Source organism: Phalacrocorax aristotelis, chromosome Z (genome assembly GCF_949628215.1).
Source record: "Phalacrocorax aristotelis chromosome Z, bGulAri2.1, whole genome shotgun sequence".
Taxonomy (NCBI): domain Eukaryota; kingdom Metazoa; phylum Chordata; class Aves; order Suliformes; family Phalacrocoracidae; genus Phalacrocorax; species Phalacrocorax aristotelis.
This window is the reverse complement of record NC_134311.1, coordinates 7,109,403-7,128,481: the sequence shown is the minus strand read 5'-3', so window position 1 is coordinate 7,128,481 and position 19,079 is coordinate 7,109,403. Positions and strand designations below refer to the sequence as shown.

Below are 19,079 nucleotides of genomic sequence, written 5' to 3'. Positions count from 1 at the left end.
CAAACTGAGTGGGATTATAATGCGTCTATATGGGGACCAAAGAATAAAAAACAAAGGAAATCTGTAGGACAGATTTGTTTTGCGTTGAACATCCTGATAATACTTAATCCTAAAGAAGGCAGTGTTTTGGAAAACAGATGATACCTCAACCAGACTACTATGTTATCCAAATATACATCAAGAAGACATATGTATCTGAGTATTTTTGGATTGGCAAAGAGTGGTTAAAACATGCTGCTTTTTTTTTTTAAATTCCTCAACTTTTTCATACTCAAATGGATAATACTAAGTTACTGAAAATTGCAGAGATGCTTTTGGAAATGTGACTAAGATACTAGGAATTCCTGAATCTTGGTTTTTACTGAAACTATACGACAGGCTCAAAAGTTGCGTCTCGCAGAATTGAGCAGATTAGTTTGCTTTTTCAATTTTTTTATCAGTAGACATGTAATGATTTTAGTGCTGTCTTTCCAGAGAGATTATGGGGAAAATGATGCATCTTTAGAATGATTTTTCTGGTTTTTTTTCGGTTGGTGTTTTTTGTTTCTTAAAGAAGGTGAATTAACTTTCTTAATAGTCTATGGGTGCAGTTTTCAAGGGGAGGTAAAACAGGTGTGGCTCCATGCCACCATTGGCTTGGTAGGGCCTTGGAAAGCCAGGCTGACCTGCTGCCAAAGTAGACTTATAAAATGCTTGTCAGGGCTTGCATTTCCCAGAGGCAACAAGGTAGTGAGTCTGGGTCTTTTAGGCACGCCTGCTCACTTTCTATCCTAGATCTGCCCACTTGAGGCTGGTCTGGAGGATGTCTTTGATCCCTGCTCAGTCCTATACACACTTTTTAGTAACTTCAGTACTAAAATGAACTCTTGCATCAGGAAATATTTCAGTTGTGTGACGAAATTTTTTTACTGGTTTATAACATTCAGTTAGTATATCCTGATTTATCCAGGGAAACCTGAGGATTTTTCTGATATGGATTTTGGAAAGTGAGGATTTGACAGTGTGCACACACTGAACTGTTAGTGTTGCAAAGAATTAGTAGAAAAGGATGAAAAAGAAAGGTTTGTCCCATTTGGAAATCTGTCCAGATACTCCCTTACTTGCTAATATATACTAGTATAATTGCCCACTTGGGTGTTTAATATATGAAGGCCTTTTTTTTTCTTAACCTTGTTATAGCTTAAACTGTCTCCTAATATAGATGCTTATAAGTAAGCTTGGCAAGCATGGATGCCTGGAGTTGGTAGTGGGTTAGGTCTGAGACTTCAAGAGGATGAAAGACACCAGGGTGGGCTTTGCCTCCAGGCTACAATTAAGATCAAAGCTTGTTAGTAAGATTCCTACTATAAAGGTTGTTGACTGTCTGCTTCCTTCTGTTTCTCCTCATTTTTCAGCTGGTGACTGTAGTAAATAAGTGTGACAAGGGTTATTCCTTATCGTAGATTCCAGATCTTTTGTGGCGAATCTTGCATATCCTATTGGCCCATGGAGTCTGACAAGCTCAAGACTGCTTTTTTTTGGACAACTGCACAAAAAATATGTGCATGTTTCCAATCCTTTTGTGGCTGCTATGAAACAGTGGGAAGCAAGCAGTGCAAATGTTAGCCATGTGAGTCTTGCTTCTGCAGTTGGGTCCATGAGGACCAAATACTGATTGCAGCTGTCCTGAAGTCAATCTCTTGATCAAATGTTGTCATGCAGGACTGAATCTTTAAAATGGGCCACTAACCCGTCTGCACAAAGTTATAAAGTCATTCAGCCACTTCTTCATATCCAGTGCCAATTTTTGATTCATTTCCTTCATCTACAAGATGCATTATTGTCAAAATCGTGATCCTTGTGCTTTTAATATAGAACAAAGTTAAACAAAAGAACAACTTGATACAATTTAGGTTGCATGTAATATAAAAATGTGTTATTCCCCTAAATTTCATTAGGAAACAAAGCTCTTTCAAAATTTTTATCTTCTTTGGTCTTCAGATGTATCTTCAAGTTACAGCTGAAGATTATTGCATCTTTTTCAGTGTCAGACAAATATTGTGGCCAAGGGAATGGGAGGTTTATTGTGAGATGCGGTAGGAAGGATGCTGTATTGTTTCCTTCTTGTTTGTTGGCCTGATCATGTTTTTCCAAAAAGGAAAGAAAAAAGAGGAAGTCCTTATTAGGTCGATAGCAGTTCTTAGATTAACTGAGTCATAGTTGAAGTTTTTGTCAGGTATTGTAATGCTCTTCCTCTTGAAGTACTGGAGTTAATGGAATTTTAAATTAACATGAGAGAATATCAACTTGTGTGAAATATTTCTCTAGAAATATTCATAAATATAGACATTATCTTACTTCCTTTTGTTAGAAAATATGGTAATAGCTAGTTTTAATATTTAAAAGCAATCTGAGATTTTTCTTGACTGGTTTAAATCTCCAATAATCCCCTGTAAGTGCATATAGCAGCTTCTCAATAGTACCTGTTCTCTGATTATAGGTTAACCATTCACTTTCTTCTCATTGTTAGATTCTGATTTGTAGTGTATGTTGTAGTCAAGCCAATGACAGAAGGGATCAAATTGTAGACTTTAATAGCGGTGTGCTGTATGTGCTGGTCTTCCGTGCTGAACGCTCTGTAGATAACTCCCTATTTTTCTCAACAAGCAAGCACTTAAGTTAATGGCTCCATTAGAAAGACATAGTAGCTCTTTCTGATCTGTAAGTAGCCTTCCATGTGTAGCTGCTGGAGTTTGGAACACCTGCAGCTGAAGCAATTTGAAAAAAAAGTGCCATTAGTTTGCATGTTAAAAAATAAAGTGCTGAAGTTCCAAATATTATCAATGATGCTGTGTTGGAGCAGCCTAAAAGATTTGGCTTTTAGTCTATGCCTAGCCCTATCCAAAACAACATATAAAATTCTTTGTAAACCAATTTTAAAAGTGTCTTGTTTATTCAGAAGCAACTGTGTACACTGTTTGTTCAGAGAGTAGACTCCCATCAATTGCGCACCAGCCAACAGCTGATTTCTCCTTAGAAAGAAACATTGCCTAATGTAGATCATAGAAGCCAAAGTCCGAAGGGACAAAGTGCTAAAGATAAACAGCTCAATCCTCAACTGTTCGAAGGCCTCAATAAAGCCTCTGATTTACAAATTTGGGGTGGGACTCAACTGTTCCCACCTGCAAGCTTGTCTCGGATCCTTGGCTCTAACATGGTGAGGTGCTGGTATGTGGTATGACCCTCTGTGCCCTTAAGGAGGAAAACACTGGCCCTTATCTTATGGCCCTAATCAATCAGTTTCTCTGCAGCTTTCCTTTATCATAATTAAGGAAGGAAGAAAGTACTGACTGCTCTCATTTTATTGAGACAGTGAATGGAAGGAGCCTATTGAGTGGCACTCAAAGGTACTCCTCCGGTCTAAAAGATTGAGGTGCTTTTTAGACTGCAGTAGTGAGGGTTTGATTTCAGTAATTTAGTTTGCCAGACAGCTATAAACATAGTCTGGTTTTATGCAATGATTTTTATTTATAAGCTTCACCAGCAGCTGGACAGTTAAATAGTGAGGGTGCCAAAATTCAGGTGGATGTTTAAACCATTTTGAGCACTAATACAGTTCTTAACTGTGTCCCTATGTTTCCACCCAAAGATGTGAAAATGAAACTAACTCTTAAAGTTTCAACTCACCCTTATTCTTTATATTTTTGGCTGTCTTTCGTAATGAAATTATGACTTGGTGTAGGTGGGGATGTTAGTAAAATCTGAAAGAACACTACCTGCTTCTACAAGCTTGTGTGATCAGTTCTGTGGAAGTTCAGGTTCCAAGTTGGCATATATTTTTCAGACCACTTTGTTAGTACATCTGCAATTCTTTTGTTCTGGCTGAGTGTCTGGCCCAGAGTACTTAAAACATCTGTTACTCTTCAGGCTTCAGTTGTAGGTGTAGTGTTAATGGATTATTTGAGACAATAGCCACAACAGAGAAATGGTTTGGCATTCGTTTAAAAATTAATAATATTTCTAGTGCGGCTAGTTTTTGAATGTATAAAGTTAGATTCTTAGGCAAGCACGTGCAGGACTGTTGGCAGGAATTTTATATGTGTGGTGGTTATGACAATGAATTATCCTGTTGAATAATTGGCCTTTTACCTTTTAAAGTATTGTCAAGATTTTAGATTGAAATGTACATAATTTTTTTCAGTTTTAAAATCTACAGTTAGGATTTGGGAGATAATTATGTCAACAGAAACAATGGGAAACCTACCTTGTTGCAGCCTTGATGCTACAGTAACTCTCCAATGTCTATATATATGACGACATCTCCCATAGAAATGACTAAGGAAGTGTAGATTCCATCACATTCCTTGGAGGTGTGTTATTGGTCTTCTGCATTCCTGGAGTGAACACTCATTGGTAGCCGAACTGAAATACTGAAAAGTGGGGGGGTTGAGTGTTAATTTGGGGAAGGGAAGCTGGAGAATCTGCCTGCTTTGGCAGCTCTGCTCTTTACGTGCCCCTCAGGCTTTGGCAGTGCACAGTGTTTCTCACCAACAAAAGCCCTGGGGCAGAAACTCTGGTGGGAACATGATCACCTTCCACACAGAAGTACTTGACCTGTGAAGAGTCATGTATGCTCGGCATGTTGAAAGCTGGCAGGATTGTGAGAGACGATTGTAAGCAGGTAGGTGAACTGAGGCAGGTTAGCTATAAGGAGGGTGTTTTAGTTTACTTCAGTTCTTGAAGTATAGAGTGATGTATCTTTTACAGATGTTGAAAAAAGTTACTTATAAATCCTGCGAACATACAGCTAACCTCCGGTATTCAAGTAGGATGTCCAACTTCCTCCCCCTGAAATTCTTTTTTGGAAGTATACTGGGGTACATATGTTACTAAGTTTTGCCTTTGCGGTGGATGAGATACATGCACTCACCTCATAGTAAATGAATAAGGAATATGGTCTGATTTAGTTTCTGTAATTTTTCTTTTGTTAGTGGTAATTGCTAGTTGCTAAATAGTTAGGTAACGGCTTTGCTATTTTTTGCTGTATTCAAACATTAGCTATGTGTGGTTTATCAGTCTACTCCACACTACACTAAGCTCTGTGGAAAAGATGTGTGGTTGGGAGATTTGTGGAAGAGAGGTGGGTTTTTCTGGTGTGGGCTTGGTTTGTTTGTTTTTTTTTTAAATGCAATAAGGTACAATATTTTTGTTTGCAGTGATGTTTGTATATGCTTTGCAGGCCAGACTGATTTTCAGCAAGGTTTGTCCCTCTTGAAGAGAGGTAAATAATGGCCATTACATACAGCCAACAATCCTTAAGCTTTTCCTGAGCACAGTTGAGTGCTTGGAGATCTCAAGCAAGGCTGAGCTCTGCTTTGTACGGCAGTTTCTAAGCATGCACTAATAGCTAATACTCCTCTGAGAAGGTCAGTGAGCACAATGGAGGAGATAAAAGCTGGGAGAAGAACTATTTTCATTTGATGCTCTCATAAAATTGTTTGTTCAAAGATGCACAAGAAAATGTGGAGAAGCTTGACAACTGTATTTTGCATTTTATTCTGAAATACAGAACATTCTTCTGCATTGTATGTCGGCAGCGTGTTGTTTTTATTGAAGTTGTGTTTTACCACAGGTATACAAATCATATGGAAGCTTTATCAGTTCTGTTAACAGGCTTATCCCTTATGCTGGCAAATGACCTCTTAAAAATGAAGGCTAAACAGAATCTTCATTTTTAGCTGTTCAACATCACTCAAGTGAAATAGTAATGTGTGGACATGGATGCATGGGAAGCACAGTGTTATGATGTCAGATGAATTTCATCTAAGGCCTTGGAGACGTTTTTAGTGCATCTTTAAGTAAAGAAATACATTGCCTTTCCTGGGTGACTCTTGACATCACTTCTTCTGATTGAGGACTGACATTTCATCCTCTTTACCATCATATAAATAGAAAATCCAACTGTCTTGCTTTGCTTTCTGTTATAAACATAATTAGAAAGAAAGCCTCTGGTGCAGGTGGTTTTTACTGAATGCTGCTCTGCTTTGTGATAAGAATTGAATGCAAGAAGAAGAAACACCTTATTGAACTATATATATATGTTTCAGTACCTTGTATGCTGTCTGTCTGGGTTATGTGCAACTGTGTTACGATTCTTAAGTGAAAAAGAATAATTAGGTCTTTTTAAAAACATTGTCTTTCAGAGAAAAACTTTTATGAAAATATTTCATAAGAGACTGTATTTTTCCAGAAGAAGCAAAAAAGAATCCGGCAGGCAAAACAGAACACATACCTGTGTGCTTAAACATACTACACACATTACTTGTGCATCCTGTCCTGTGCTCTTCATTGACCCATGTCCAGACAGTTAGTGCACTGCAAATCTTTAAAATGGCTTTAGTTCTATAATCATGAATTGTAAAGGCCTTGTTCCAGGCCTCCATGCCCCAAATATTTCATTTTCTGTTCTTGCTTACAGGTGCACACACATATGGTAGATTTTCAGAAATAGCCAGTTGCTTCAGTGACGGAAATAGAAGACCTTTTTTTTTACTGAAACTAATTTTTTTAATATTGCTTTTAAATAACTTTTTGGTTTCTGGTACATCTTCTGTGAATGGAAACCCAGAGCATGGCATCTGTAATACTATAAGCAGTGGTGGTTTATGGGTGAAAATAATAAAGACATCCCTTTTACTGTTGTTGGAGAGAATTTATGGTGCTTAGCTATACGTACATGATTTATCTCCTCCTCCTCCTGCCATAGCTTTTGAATCCTAAACACTTCAGAAAGGTATTCTAAACAAGGAAATGTTATAGTGCTTATGTGTACTTAAGCTTTAAGCTGGGAAAATAAAGTCAGCCTTTTGAGTATTTGGTGCTGAAAATGTAATGGGTAGTCAGGAATGCTGGAAGGGCCTAGTGACATGTTTTAGCCAAAGTTCAGCCTGGAATTCTTAGCAGACACTTTACATGATGTTCCTCTTATTGTTTGAAAATGCTATTTGTTAGTGAGAGGTGATCTGTATTGTGGTTTAATTGGCCATCAGAAGTAGTTCATGTGTTGTTTCATTAACCTTATTGATATCTATAATGCATGTTTGTATTATTGACAATGCAGCTGCTGTCTAGCTGTTAATGAAGCTTTTTGCTTGAAAAACAAGTCTTATATGAATATATTTTGTTATTTTTTAATACTGTGCACTTGTCTGGACAAGGAAGAGGCATTTTCAGATGTTGTTGGGTGCAGAGTTGAGCAAAGATCAGAGACAGTGCAGTCAACTGCAGTTAAAGCTGCTCCTCCGAACCTGAAAATGACAATTTTTTGGGAGGGCAATGGTAGTTAAATCTGTATCTAGATTTGTCTATCCATGTCCCTGAGCAAAGAAAGAGCTTCTCTCTAACTGCTGCTTGAAGAACAGAGTCTCCTCAGGGCCTAAACTGATCCTGGTCATGATTACTTATTGCTACACTTTAAATGGAAAATTTGATAGAGCTTTTAATACCTAACCTGTCCAAGCATCATTGTACTCAACGCATGTGGTTTAAATGTCTCAGTTGCACTTTCCTGCTTTTATCAATACATGCTATTTTTAGTGTGTGAGTGAACATGCCTTCTTTTCATTCATTTTATTCTTCTAAAAATAAAAAATTAAAAGCCCAAAACAACTGAACATCCCAAAACAAACTCATCAATTACGGAACAACGCAAACATTCTTAATGAAAATACTGTACGTCAGTGTAAACTTCAGAATTGGCTGTTTCTTCATTACTCTGTGGAGCAAATTGCAAAATGCAGTTTTGAAGTTCCTGAGTACTGTGAGGACTCATTATTGTCAGATTAGATGATTTATAAATACATAGGATTCTTTAGAAGGTCTTATGTCAATAACAGATTGCCAAGTTGCTTTGATATTGAGAGAAAAATTTACTGTAGCATCATAAATTTCATTCTTCCCAGCGTCTAGCTTCTTAAATATTTTCTTTAGTTACTGGCATCCACTACAACCTCTGCTTTGCATTGAAGCTTAGTAGCAGGCTTTCACATGGCAGTCTTCTGGGTGAATATTGATTATTTTGAGTTATCTTCCATGTGCTCTATGTTGGGTGATAATGGACAGTAGGTTAAAAACATAGCCATGGGGAAGTGCTTGTGTATTGTGATTTTTCTCTTCCCCAGCTTCCTGATGCTTACTTTCTTAATCTGGGACTATTCAATTATATTTCATTGTTGGCACTCTTCTTTGACACCTTACTTATTGTAATCCAGTTTTCTAGTTTGGAAATATCATCAGTTCTCTGAAAAACTGAATTTGTGGAGGAGAGGAATATAAAATTCTAAGTATGCTTATATTTATATAATTTTTTTAAGCTATTTTGGTAAAACTGCTAAGCACCTCTAGAAAATTAACCATTGGTTATAATAAGATTATTTTACTTCCTAAACAGGTGTCTGGAAAATGGAGAAGACTTTGAGCAGAATTCATCCAGTTTCTGATCCAGAAGCAACGTATTTTCTACAAGTATCATGGGAAAAAGATTTAGGCACTGGCTTTGGTATAATACTTAGTGATGGTCAGTGTGCATGGACTGGGACAGGTAATAATGGAAAAATGGAAAAAAAAGGTTTTACATTACTACTCTTCCTTATTATTATTTTTAAAAACTTTCTAAACTGTGACCTACAACTTGCATGAAAAAGCTTTTTATGAGCATTACATCTGCCCAATGATGGAGGAGGTGGGGTTCATGATCTTCTGGGACATGTTCAGAGATCTTTCAAGTCTGGAAAGATTGTATCCCAAACCTAATGCTAATTCATTTAGCATATGGATATGCAATGTTTTGTTCTTTCTCAAGAATATGATTTCTAGCAGTGATATTGAAATACCACTTACGTGTCTTCTCCAGATCCTTGAACAAATGTCATGCAAGTTCCATTTGCAAATTACAGTTATGAAGCATTTAATTGCAGATGTTTATTAAACGGTTTCCTAAAATCTTAATAATTAAAGGTAGCTGCATTTGGTACTTGTGAATTTTTGAGGGGGAGAAGGGACAAGATTTTTTTTTTTTTTCCTGGGGTATAAGTTATCAGAACAAAATAAAAATAGCCTGTGGTATTTTTTTCCCCACTCAGAAACCTGAGTAAGAGGATGGGTCTGTTAATATGTGCATGTTTCTCTCATTTATGCCTAGTGGAAAAGGAAAGTTTTGTGTGTTCCTTAATAAATGTGTCAAATACTTGATCAAAAGCCGTCCTCTCAGTGGCAGAAATATTTCAAAGGGAGGAAAGAATGATGTATTTCACAGTGTATTGTAGGCAAATACATTTCCCCGGCTCTTTTTCTGAATTATAAGAATAGATGTCCGTGTAGTTCCTTCCTTCCTTCTCCCTGCCCAGTGGTCGCTGTTTCCTACATGAGCCAAGCTTTCAAATAGGCCTGATCTCTCTCTCTCCCCCTCCTTCCGCTGCATATACAAACCATATATATGTGTGTATATATAGTTCCTGTGTATAAAAAGAAGCTTAATCATTCATTAACCTTCTTCTGAATACAATTTTTACCTTTTTTTTCCTTTCAGACCTAGGAAACAAGACCAACCTAAAATATGTCTCTATATGTATTAAATCTCGTCTTCCATATTCCTTTTAACATTTCAAACACACTATTGAGTAGGAGTTCCTGCACAAGACGAATAATACATATTCTAATGCTTGTTCTCTGTAGCCTTGTATGAAAGGTTTTTCTTTCTTGCTTTGACAATAGGATAGTCAAATTATCTATTTTCAAAATAGTAAAAAAGATGTTAACATTGATAAATACGTAAGAAATTGAGCTTTTCTAGTTGTTCTTATGTAACTTTAAAATCCCCAGCTTAAAATTCACAAAAAGCTGATGCTTTAAATCTGTTATTTTTCTAAGTGAAAGCTATGTTACTATAACAAGAGGGGTATAGAAAACATACTGTAAGCACAGTTTTCATTTTGTTAACTTCCTGCATCTGCAGAATGGCTGAACAGTCATTTCCCAAAACAGAGGACCAGTGAAAAAGATGACCTCATACTATTAAAAGGAAAAAAAGAAACCCACAACACTTTAGCATGAGCACTGGGTACTCGTCCAAAGGAGAGGGCTTCTATTTCTTCTGCAGCAATCTGAGCCATTCCTAAGGAATTCCTATTAAATTTGTCGTCCTTTGAATAATTTCATGAGCAGTTGAAGTTCTTGTGCACGAGGCTTTCCTACTGCACAGATCATACGCTCAGCATTGTTTTTGATGACTTCTTCTAAGTTATTACATCACGTTTGAGACTGCTTAGATTCTAAACAAAAACCTGGGAGGAGGGAAAGCAGTGGTCAGAAAATTCTTGCTATGGGAAATCTGTTTTGGGTTTCTCATGCTGTGGATTATTTTGCTTGGCAAGGCCTACCAGGAATTGAATGAGAGTTGCTGATGGGGTTGTCTTTTATGTTTTTTTTTAATATTTAATGTGATGATGAAAAGTGTTAGGAGTCCTATTTAAGGAGAAAAAAAAACCAAAACAAAACCAACATTAATGCTGGGGGGGAGAAGCAGCCCAGAAATATGCAATATGATGTAATCCGTCAGTTGGTATTGGGTTTAAGAATGACAGATATATGGATTTTTACATTTCATGTTTCTCTAACCAAATGATCAGTTCTGCTAGTTTTGTAAGATTAATGAACATGCAGCATGTACAGGCACCACAGTAGAAAAACCCCACAGTGCTTTCTCACAGTATATTAGTATCTTTGGCTTTTTAGTATTCTTATTTTCATGAAAAGTTTTTCTAATTTTTCTCAGTGTTTAAATAATTTTTCTAGACAAACAGTTATTTTTGAAAGTATTTATAACTTATTTTTTTCTGCCCCTCTTTGCCTCATACTGCAAGGGTTTCCATATTTCTGTCCAGTATGGTTTGGGGGGATTTAAGGGAATAGCTGGCCTTTCCTCTCTCAACTCTGTCTAGTGTCCTGTACAAGAAATAAGCTAGCTAATGAGGAAGTGATTGGTGGCTGTAGCTTATAATAAAGCAGAAATGTTTTGGTGGTAAATTTCTTGCCTTTCCCACTCAACTCTTGCTATTTGTAGTGGATTGTTAACTCTGCAAGATGAATGTTGACCAGCACTGTAGCCCTAATTCTTCACTGACTTGTAGATGTAGCTGTTTTCCTCACAGTAGTTCCACTGGATCATTCTTTATATGAACATGAAAAGTGCTGCTTTCAGTTTAAAAAAAACATGGTGCAGCTGGCAGTTAAAGTCTTAAGCCTTTCTGATAACGTATGTTTCATGCTTAAAATAAGTTTAAAAAATCTTGGAAAATACTTTTACTACTTCATCTAAGATACTTACATGTGTTCAGTTGTGTTGTGGCTGAAGGTTGACGCTTGATTTTGCTTAAAATGAGGTCGGGAAGAACTGATAGGGTGTGCAACAGCTAGTGTAACTTTACAGCCTCCAGCTTTGTAGCTCTGAAACGGTACCAAGTCCTGTTCTGAAATTCATACCTTTCAGTCTTAATGTGTGAGTATTAGTGCACAGCTGACATCGACTTAGCAGTTGCTTGCTTGTACGTCTTTTCATGTTTGCAGTGCTGCAGGCTAGCTTTGCTCTCATTCATGTCCCTGTATGTCAGCTGCAGATATGTCTGGTGCGTAGGGAAAGAGGCAGTGGTGCAGCACTGCAGCTAAATGGTGTGGCTTTGCACTCGAAGTCCTGCTTGTAGCACAAATACTAGCTAGCTATATATGTGGCCCTCTGTCTTAGCCTCTCTCTCTTCATGTAATAGGAAAATGTTTTACATATTAGAAGAAAGATGGTTGTGAAGTCCATGCAGTGAAAAAAGATTATTACACCTTTTTCCATTTCTCACTCTCTCTCTCTGTCTCTCCTGTGTTCCTTTTCATAAAGATTTTTTTTAACTTCAACTTAGTGAAGAGAGCTGCTGCTTACTTTTTGCTCTGTTTAAATTTGTCTTGTTGAGTTGTAGGAATAAATTTGAAAAGTGTAACATGCTTTTCAAATGATGATACTAAAATATAAATGTTTTGAATCTTTAGTTTATTAGATATCTTAGAGTATTTCAGTGCCCTAAAGCTCATCAGTGTTAGGCTGTATACAAAAACATGTATGAATGATTGTCTATTCCGTCTGCTGTAATGGGCAGCAGAATACAGTTTCCACTTTGGGAGATGTGCTTTTACAAAGAGCACACATCTTGAGTTTACAGATCTGTAGGAACCTACACTTATGATATACCACGCTTCTCCTTGGCCTCTTTTTTCCAACTCCCTCCATTTTTTTCCTGCTCAATGTAGGTAATGCGACCGAAGATGTAAGGCTGGAAGCATCTTCTTCAATCTAGGAATAATGATTATGAAGTTATTTTATTTCTGGTTTATTCTAATGCATGGTCCACAGCACTCCTATGTTGTTTTTAACGTATACTGACATTTTTGCAGTTTCTGACATCTGCTGAATGTGTTGTTGCATATCTGATAAAATGCTATGTATGGTGCCTTGTCCTTTTACTTTGTATTAAGCTAGCATGAGTGTGACAGATTTCCTGTTGTATCTTTAAAAGAAGATGGGAGCAGAGAATACTCAATTTTAAGCATTGTCTCTTAAGGAGAATACTGTAAACTTTGTGACAGACTTCAGACTGCCATAGGCCTGACATTTCACATCTTAGTGTGGCAAAGACTGACTTGCTGATATTTATTGAGCCCAATTCCATTATTTTTCATTATTATTATTATTATTTTCTTTTATCATAACCCCAGAGCAATTCAGTTCTCTTGCATCCCTTTGCTTTCTAGCTTTTGAAGGACCTAACACATCTGAATCTGCCCAGGGAAAAAGCCCTCTGCTAGGGGATAACTAATGTGATTCTGACCCACTAATTTATCCTTTTGACTGAGTGTATCTTGCAAGCTCAGTTCTTCCACAGAGGGGGTAGTTTCTCCTTGTGTGAACTGTTTCCTGGCAGTGGTGACATTAGCATGCTCTCTCCTGCCACCTGCATCTCCTTTTTCACCTAGCTGTTCGCCTGTCTCTTATCCAGAGTAACAGAGTGGGGTGTTAGTGACTGACCTGTCTTATCAGATTTTGCAGACTTATGGTAATAACTTAAGGTAATTAGCAAGGCAGTGTTTCTTTTTTGTGTGCACAAATAGTTGATGTATTTGAGAATAGATGACCTAACTGATTATTGTGATCTCCTATTAAAAAAAAAACAAACCCACCCATAAAAAACAAAAAACCCCAATAAACCCCCATAGTTATGTCTAAGATCAGTAAAGGCTACATGTTTTTCTGTATTTTGAGATGTGTAGAGAGGAGGACTATGAAAGCTAATACTTAGGAACAAGGAGGAGTTGGTTCTGTAAGTCAAAGCTGGGGACAGCCTTTCGCTGCTGTGACTGTTCAGTTGGTGGAGTTCAGGATTATGAGAGGAGGGAACAGAGTAAAAAGCAGAATAACAACCCTAGATTTCAAGAGAACAGCCCAGAAAGAATCCCAGGGGAGACAGCTCCAGAGAGAAGAAGGATCCAGGAGAGATAGTTGATTTTTCAAGGATCACCTCCTCCAAGCACAAAAATGATTCATCTTACTGGAACAAGAAATCAAAGGTGGCAGTAGGCCTGCATGGATGAACAAAGAGCTCCTGGCTAAACTCAGACATTAAAAGGCAGTGTATAAGTGGTAGAAGCCAGAGGCAGGTGACCAGGGAGGGGTATAGAGACAGTGACCAAGCATGCAGTGATGGGGTTAGGGAAGCCAGAGCCCACCAGGAATAGCATCTGGCAATGAATGTGCAGGGCAGCTAGGACTTCTGCAGGCTAATCAGCAGCAAAAGAAGATGAAGGAAGATGTGGGCCTGCTGTGGAATTGGGTAGGGGGACTGGTGACAAAGGATATGGAAAAGGCTGAGTGAAGTACTACTACTCAGTGCCTTATTTGCCTGAGTCTTTGCTGGTTAAGATTTGCCTTCAGAAATCCCAAGCCCCTCAGATCAGTTGGAAAGTCAGGGGAAAGGAGACTTACCCTTGGAGGAGGGTCAGGTTAGAGAATATCTTAAGAAACTGCATGTACATATGTCCATGGGGCCTGACTGGATGCAACTATGAGTACTGATGGGTCTGGCCCAGGTCATTCACAGGACCACAGACTGGTAGGGGTTGGAAGGGACCTCTGAGATCATCCCGTCCAACCCCCTGCTTGAGCAGGCACACCCAGAGCAGGGGGCACAGGGCCGCGTTCAGGCGGGGTGTGAATGTCTCCAGGGAAGGGACCCCACAGCCTCCCTGGGCAGCCTGTGCCCCTGCTCTGGCACCCGCACAGAAAAGGGTTTTTTTTCTCCTATTGAGGTGGAACTTCCTATGCTCCAACTTGTGCCCATTGCCTTTGTCCTGTCATTGGGCACCACTGAAAAGAGCCTAGTCCTATCATCCTGACACCCACCCTTTAGATATTTATAGGTATTGATGAAATCCCCCCCTCAGCCTTCTCTTCTCCAGGCTGAACAAACCCAAGTCTCTCAGCCTTTCCTCATAAGGGAGATGCTCCAGCCCGCTGATCATCTTGGTAGCTCTCCGCTGGACTCAAACAGTTAATTGTGAGGCCACTTTTGATTTATTTTGCAAGGTAGTAGTCATCAGGGGATGTTTTTAGGGACTGGAAGAAATGTCTCTCCCATCTTTGGGAAGGGTAAGGGTCTAGGGATCCCTTGGGAAGGGATCTAGGTCACTGGATACTGGTCAACCAAAGGGTATTGGAGGAATAATCCTGGAAACCATTTTAAAAAATATTACAGACAAGATGGCGAGCAGTCAGTATGAATTTACAACGGGAAAATTGTGCCTGACCTGCCTGATAACCTTCTCTGATGAAATTACTAGCTTGCTGAATGAGGGGCAGGCAGTGGATGTTGTTTATTTTGGCTGTAGGTGGCAAGGCTTTCAATACTCTGTCCTCTAACATCCTCATAGACAAACTGTTGAAGTATTGACTAGGTGAATGAACAGATGAACAGTGAAATTGATTGAGCTCAGGCAGATTTCAGAGGGCTGTGATCAGTGGTATGAAGTCTCGCTGGAAACCAGTTACTAGTGGCCCTGTACCATGGGGTCAGTACTGGGTCCAGTACTGTTAACATCTTCATTAATCACTTGGATCATGACACAGTGCATCCTCAGCAAGTTTGTAAATGATGCAAAACTGGGGGGAGGGCTTGATAGACGATTGGGTTGCCATTCAGAGGGACCTGAGTAGGCTGGAGAAATGGGCTGACAGGAATCTCATTAAATTCAACAAAGGGAAATGCAAAACTGTGCACCTGGGAAGGAATAACCCCCCAGCTTGTACTGGTGCCTTGGGTGACTGGCTGGACACAGGTCCCTTATTGAAAAGGGCCTGGGAGTCCTGGTGGACAAGAAGGTGAACATGGGCCAGCAATGTGGCCTTGTGGCAAAGAAGGCCAACAGCCTCCTGGGCTGCATTAGGAAGAGTGTTGCCACCATGTCAAGGGAGGTGATCCCTCTGCTCAGCCCTGTTGAGACCTGTGATGAGGTGTCCAATTCTGGGCTCTCCAGTGTGAGAAGGACATGAATTTATGGAATTGAGTCCCATGACAGTCCATGAAGATGACTGGAGGACTTAAGCATCATCATGCTAGGAGAAGTTGGGAGACCTGGGACTGTGCAGCCTGGAAGAGAGAAGGCTCAAGGAGATTTTGTCAATGTGTGTTAATTAATACCTGATGAGAGGGAGTAAAGAAGATGTAGCCAGGCTTTTCCCAGTGAAAGGACAAGAGGCAAAGGGCGCAAACATACAAGGAATTCCATTTAAACACAGGAAGAAACCTTTTTACCATAGGGGTGACAAAGCATCAGAACAGATTGCCTGGAGAGGACAGAAGCCTCAGTCCTTGGATATACTCAAAACGTGGTCCTGAGCAACCTTTGTAGCTGAGCCTTCTTTGATCAGTGGAGTTGGACTAGACAATCTTCAGAGGCCAATTCCAAGCTCAACCACTCTGAGTCTGTGAAAATAAGCTAAAATTACTGAAGGTGCAGTATTAATCCAGAAATCCTGAAGTGTGTGAGTTATTCATAGCAAATAATTATGCATTCACCTCTTTGCTGTATTTTTATATGATGGGTTGATTTGATATGTACCACCTCCTTTGCAATATGAGGTTAGCTACTGTGTCAAAAAGATTGAAGAAAATTAGGCAATTTGAACAGCCTCATATTTGACTGAAATGCTGTTCTATTTCTATCAGCATGATTTCAGTACACGTGCAGGCTTATGTCTCAATATCAAACAATCTTCAAAGGCATTTTTATAGAGAAGAAATATAGGGTTTTTTAATATATAAGAGGTTTAAGTGGGATACTTTTTTAAGTCACTTACAGTTCTGTGAAGGATGTGTTTTGGGGTTAGTTTGGTTTGTTTTTTTTTTCCCCATGGGTTTTTGGGTTGGGTTTTGGTCTGTGTGTTTTTGTATACTTTTTGTTTCTGTTTTGTGGGGTGTTTTTTTGTGTGGTGGGTTTTTTTTGTGTGTGTGTTTGGTTTTTTTTTTCAGGCTGTCACAAGCTAATGTTCTTTTGCATATCTTGCTCTCTCAAATTCTGGGCAAATGCTAGGAAGGTCTAAGAGTAAGCAGGAGTAAATGACAGTCTAGAGCAGACTTCCTGAGGAGATTGCTCAGAAGAAAAGCAAACAGTTCTGTTAATCAATTAAACAATCTAAAATACGGTATTGGTGGGCTACACATTAAAGCCTACATTACATTATAGCCATCCTATTTTAAATCTAAATTAGAGTCTTTGCTTATATCTGTCTGTGCAAGAAACTCTGCACTCCTCATTGAGATAATTATTCTGATTAACACTTGATTTCTAAAAATACTGAGGAAACAGTATGTAGAATAAAATAAAAAGGAAGGAGAATAACCAGGGGCCCAGGTGGTAAAATCAAGAACTGTTTCTTGCTACTCCAAGATGATGAGTCTTGGTAAGCTGCCATTTCAGTTTGAGAGTTAACCAAAAGAAGATTTAGGAAGAAATAAATGATCAAAAGCAACAGGAAAAGCTGTCATGGTTGTTACCATTGGCCTGTTCTGTACCATGATCAACCATTCTTCATCTTCAAAGGAATGGGGTAAAATTTTCTTCATAGACCTGATGTAATGCAAACTGGAGACACATCCCCCATTTAGTGGTCCTTGGCTGTGAATGGTAAAACATGGATTCTCAAGTCTCTAGGTGCAGTTTCATTTGTAAATTGACTGTTTATTTTATTCTAAGGTTGTAAATTACAAACTTGGAAAACTGGATCAAGGATGTCTAAGGAGACAGTTGCATCTGTTGTCTTACAGGGTTTAGATTACATGCTTTCAAAAAGAACTGAGAGGGTGCTATAAATCATAGTTAAAACACCCCACTCTTTGTTGTAAGGTTAGTGTTATTCAGAATAACTTGAGGCAAGTAGAATTGTGGACTAATAGAAGAAAACCATTTTCAGACAGGAAAAAAGGGACAGAATTTAATTCTTATGAAAAGCACAGTATTCCTGCTACATTTCTATTACTGTCTGGCACACAAATACATGTCAGGGAAGGAAGGGTCTCCTAATATTTGCCTGCCCCTTAAGGTGTGTTAGTGTACATCTGTATGTATATATGAATAAATATACATGTTCTCACACATATGAGTATTTATTTCTCACATTTCTTTCTGATAGTGTCTGAAGCTGAAATTTCTAGGGAGGCTGCTGACATGGAAATGAGTAGAGAAAAGTATGTTGAAGAACTGAAGAAAGCATTGATTGCTGGAGAAGAGTCAGCTGGCAAATATAACTTTGCTATTTCAAGAGATGAAGAAAATATGGAGTGTCTCTTCTCCTATGAAAGAAATCTGAAAGATGGCTCTGTAAGTATAGTTAAAAATTTTAATTTGACTGTTAAATTGTGAGAAGGACCTTCTTGGCACATTTCTGTATTTTTATTAGGTTCTTCAAAATCGCATAGACCTGTGACACATATTTGAGATTGAATGAATATTGTGAACTTTGCCACAGTCCAAAATAAAAACAAGTTTGTGGTTTCCTTTCAAAACCTGGTATCAGTAGAACTATTTCTGTGTTACTTTCTTAAATGCTACTGAGTAAGAGTATTACTTCTCTATTTAAGTTCTAGATTAGTGTAGTGATAGGGCAAGGAGTAACAGTTTTAAACTGAAAGAGGGTAGATTTAGATTAGATATTAGGAAGAAATTCTTTACTGTGAGGGTGGTGAGGCACTGGCACAGAGAAGTTCTGGATGCCCCATCCCTGCAAGTGTTCAAGGCCAGGTTGGATGGGGTTCTGAGCAACCTGGTCTAGTGGAAGGTGTCCCTGACCATGGCAGGGGGGTTGGAGTTAGGTGATCTTTCAACCGTATCAATCAAGGTCCCTTCCAACCCAAACCGTTCTATGATTTAATGACCTATGTTTTGGTTTTTTTAAGCAGGTTATGCCTACATTGGAGCTGCAGTTTAATATTAAGCTGCTATGTTCCATAAGCTGTAACTTTGTTTTTAATTCCTAACTTAGGAAGTATGCGTCCCTTTTGAAATTCCAGCCCCCAGCGCATTTCTGCTTTGCTTGTTTCTTCTTTCTTCTCTTTCTATGCTCACCTGAATGAGGAAAAATATTAAAATTTAAGTAAGATTATTTTCAAATGCTAAAATGTCCATTTAAAATGAGGTTTTTTAAATTACTTAAATATTTTGGAAGCTATCACTAAAATTGTTTCCTGCTTAGAAATGCATTAAATTGCAACTGGGAATGTGGTTCCATGTTGGTTTCTTGGCTGCAAAGAAAAGGACCTGCTTAAAGCAAGAAAGAAACCAGTGCAATCTGTACCTGTAGACTTTTTTAGCTATTTCAGGTTGTGGTTTGTTGTTAAAGCTTTTCTGAGGAAGAAGCTAATTTAAGGTAATACTCCTTGCTTGCCGTTTTTCTCCCTTTCTCCCTCGCTCTCTTCCTCGCCCTCGCTCTCTCTCCCTCACTCGCTCTCACTCTC

The 19,079-nt window shown here is 38.6% G+C and overlaps 1 protein-coding gene across 8 annotated transcripts in view; it reads left to right on the top strand.

Annotated features, from left to right (window-relative positions):
* The window catches only part of XRCC4 (X-ray repair cross complementing 4), a 181,207-nt gene that overhangs the window by 11,163 nt on the left and 150,965 nt on the right, over nucleotides 1–19,079 (top strand). For 5 of the 8 annotated variants that reach the window (XM_075079934.1, XM_075079938.1, XM_075079937.1 and 2 more), the window contains 2 exons: nucleotides 8,429–8,578; nucleotides 17,759–17,946. In XM_075079934.1, coding sequence (XP_074936035.1) covers nucleotides 8,440–8,578; nucleotides 17,759–17,946 — 327 coding nt within the window. In that variant the 5' untranslated portion in view covers nucleotides 8,429–8,439. Of the gene's footprint in view, nucleotides 1–3,174; nucleotides 3,197–4,505; nucleotides 4,661–8,428; nucleotides 8,579–17,758; nucleotides 17,947–19,079 lie in introns of those variants that run through there. The other 3 variants (XM_075079942.1, XM_075079941.1, XM_075079935.1) reach the window with 3 other exon arrangements.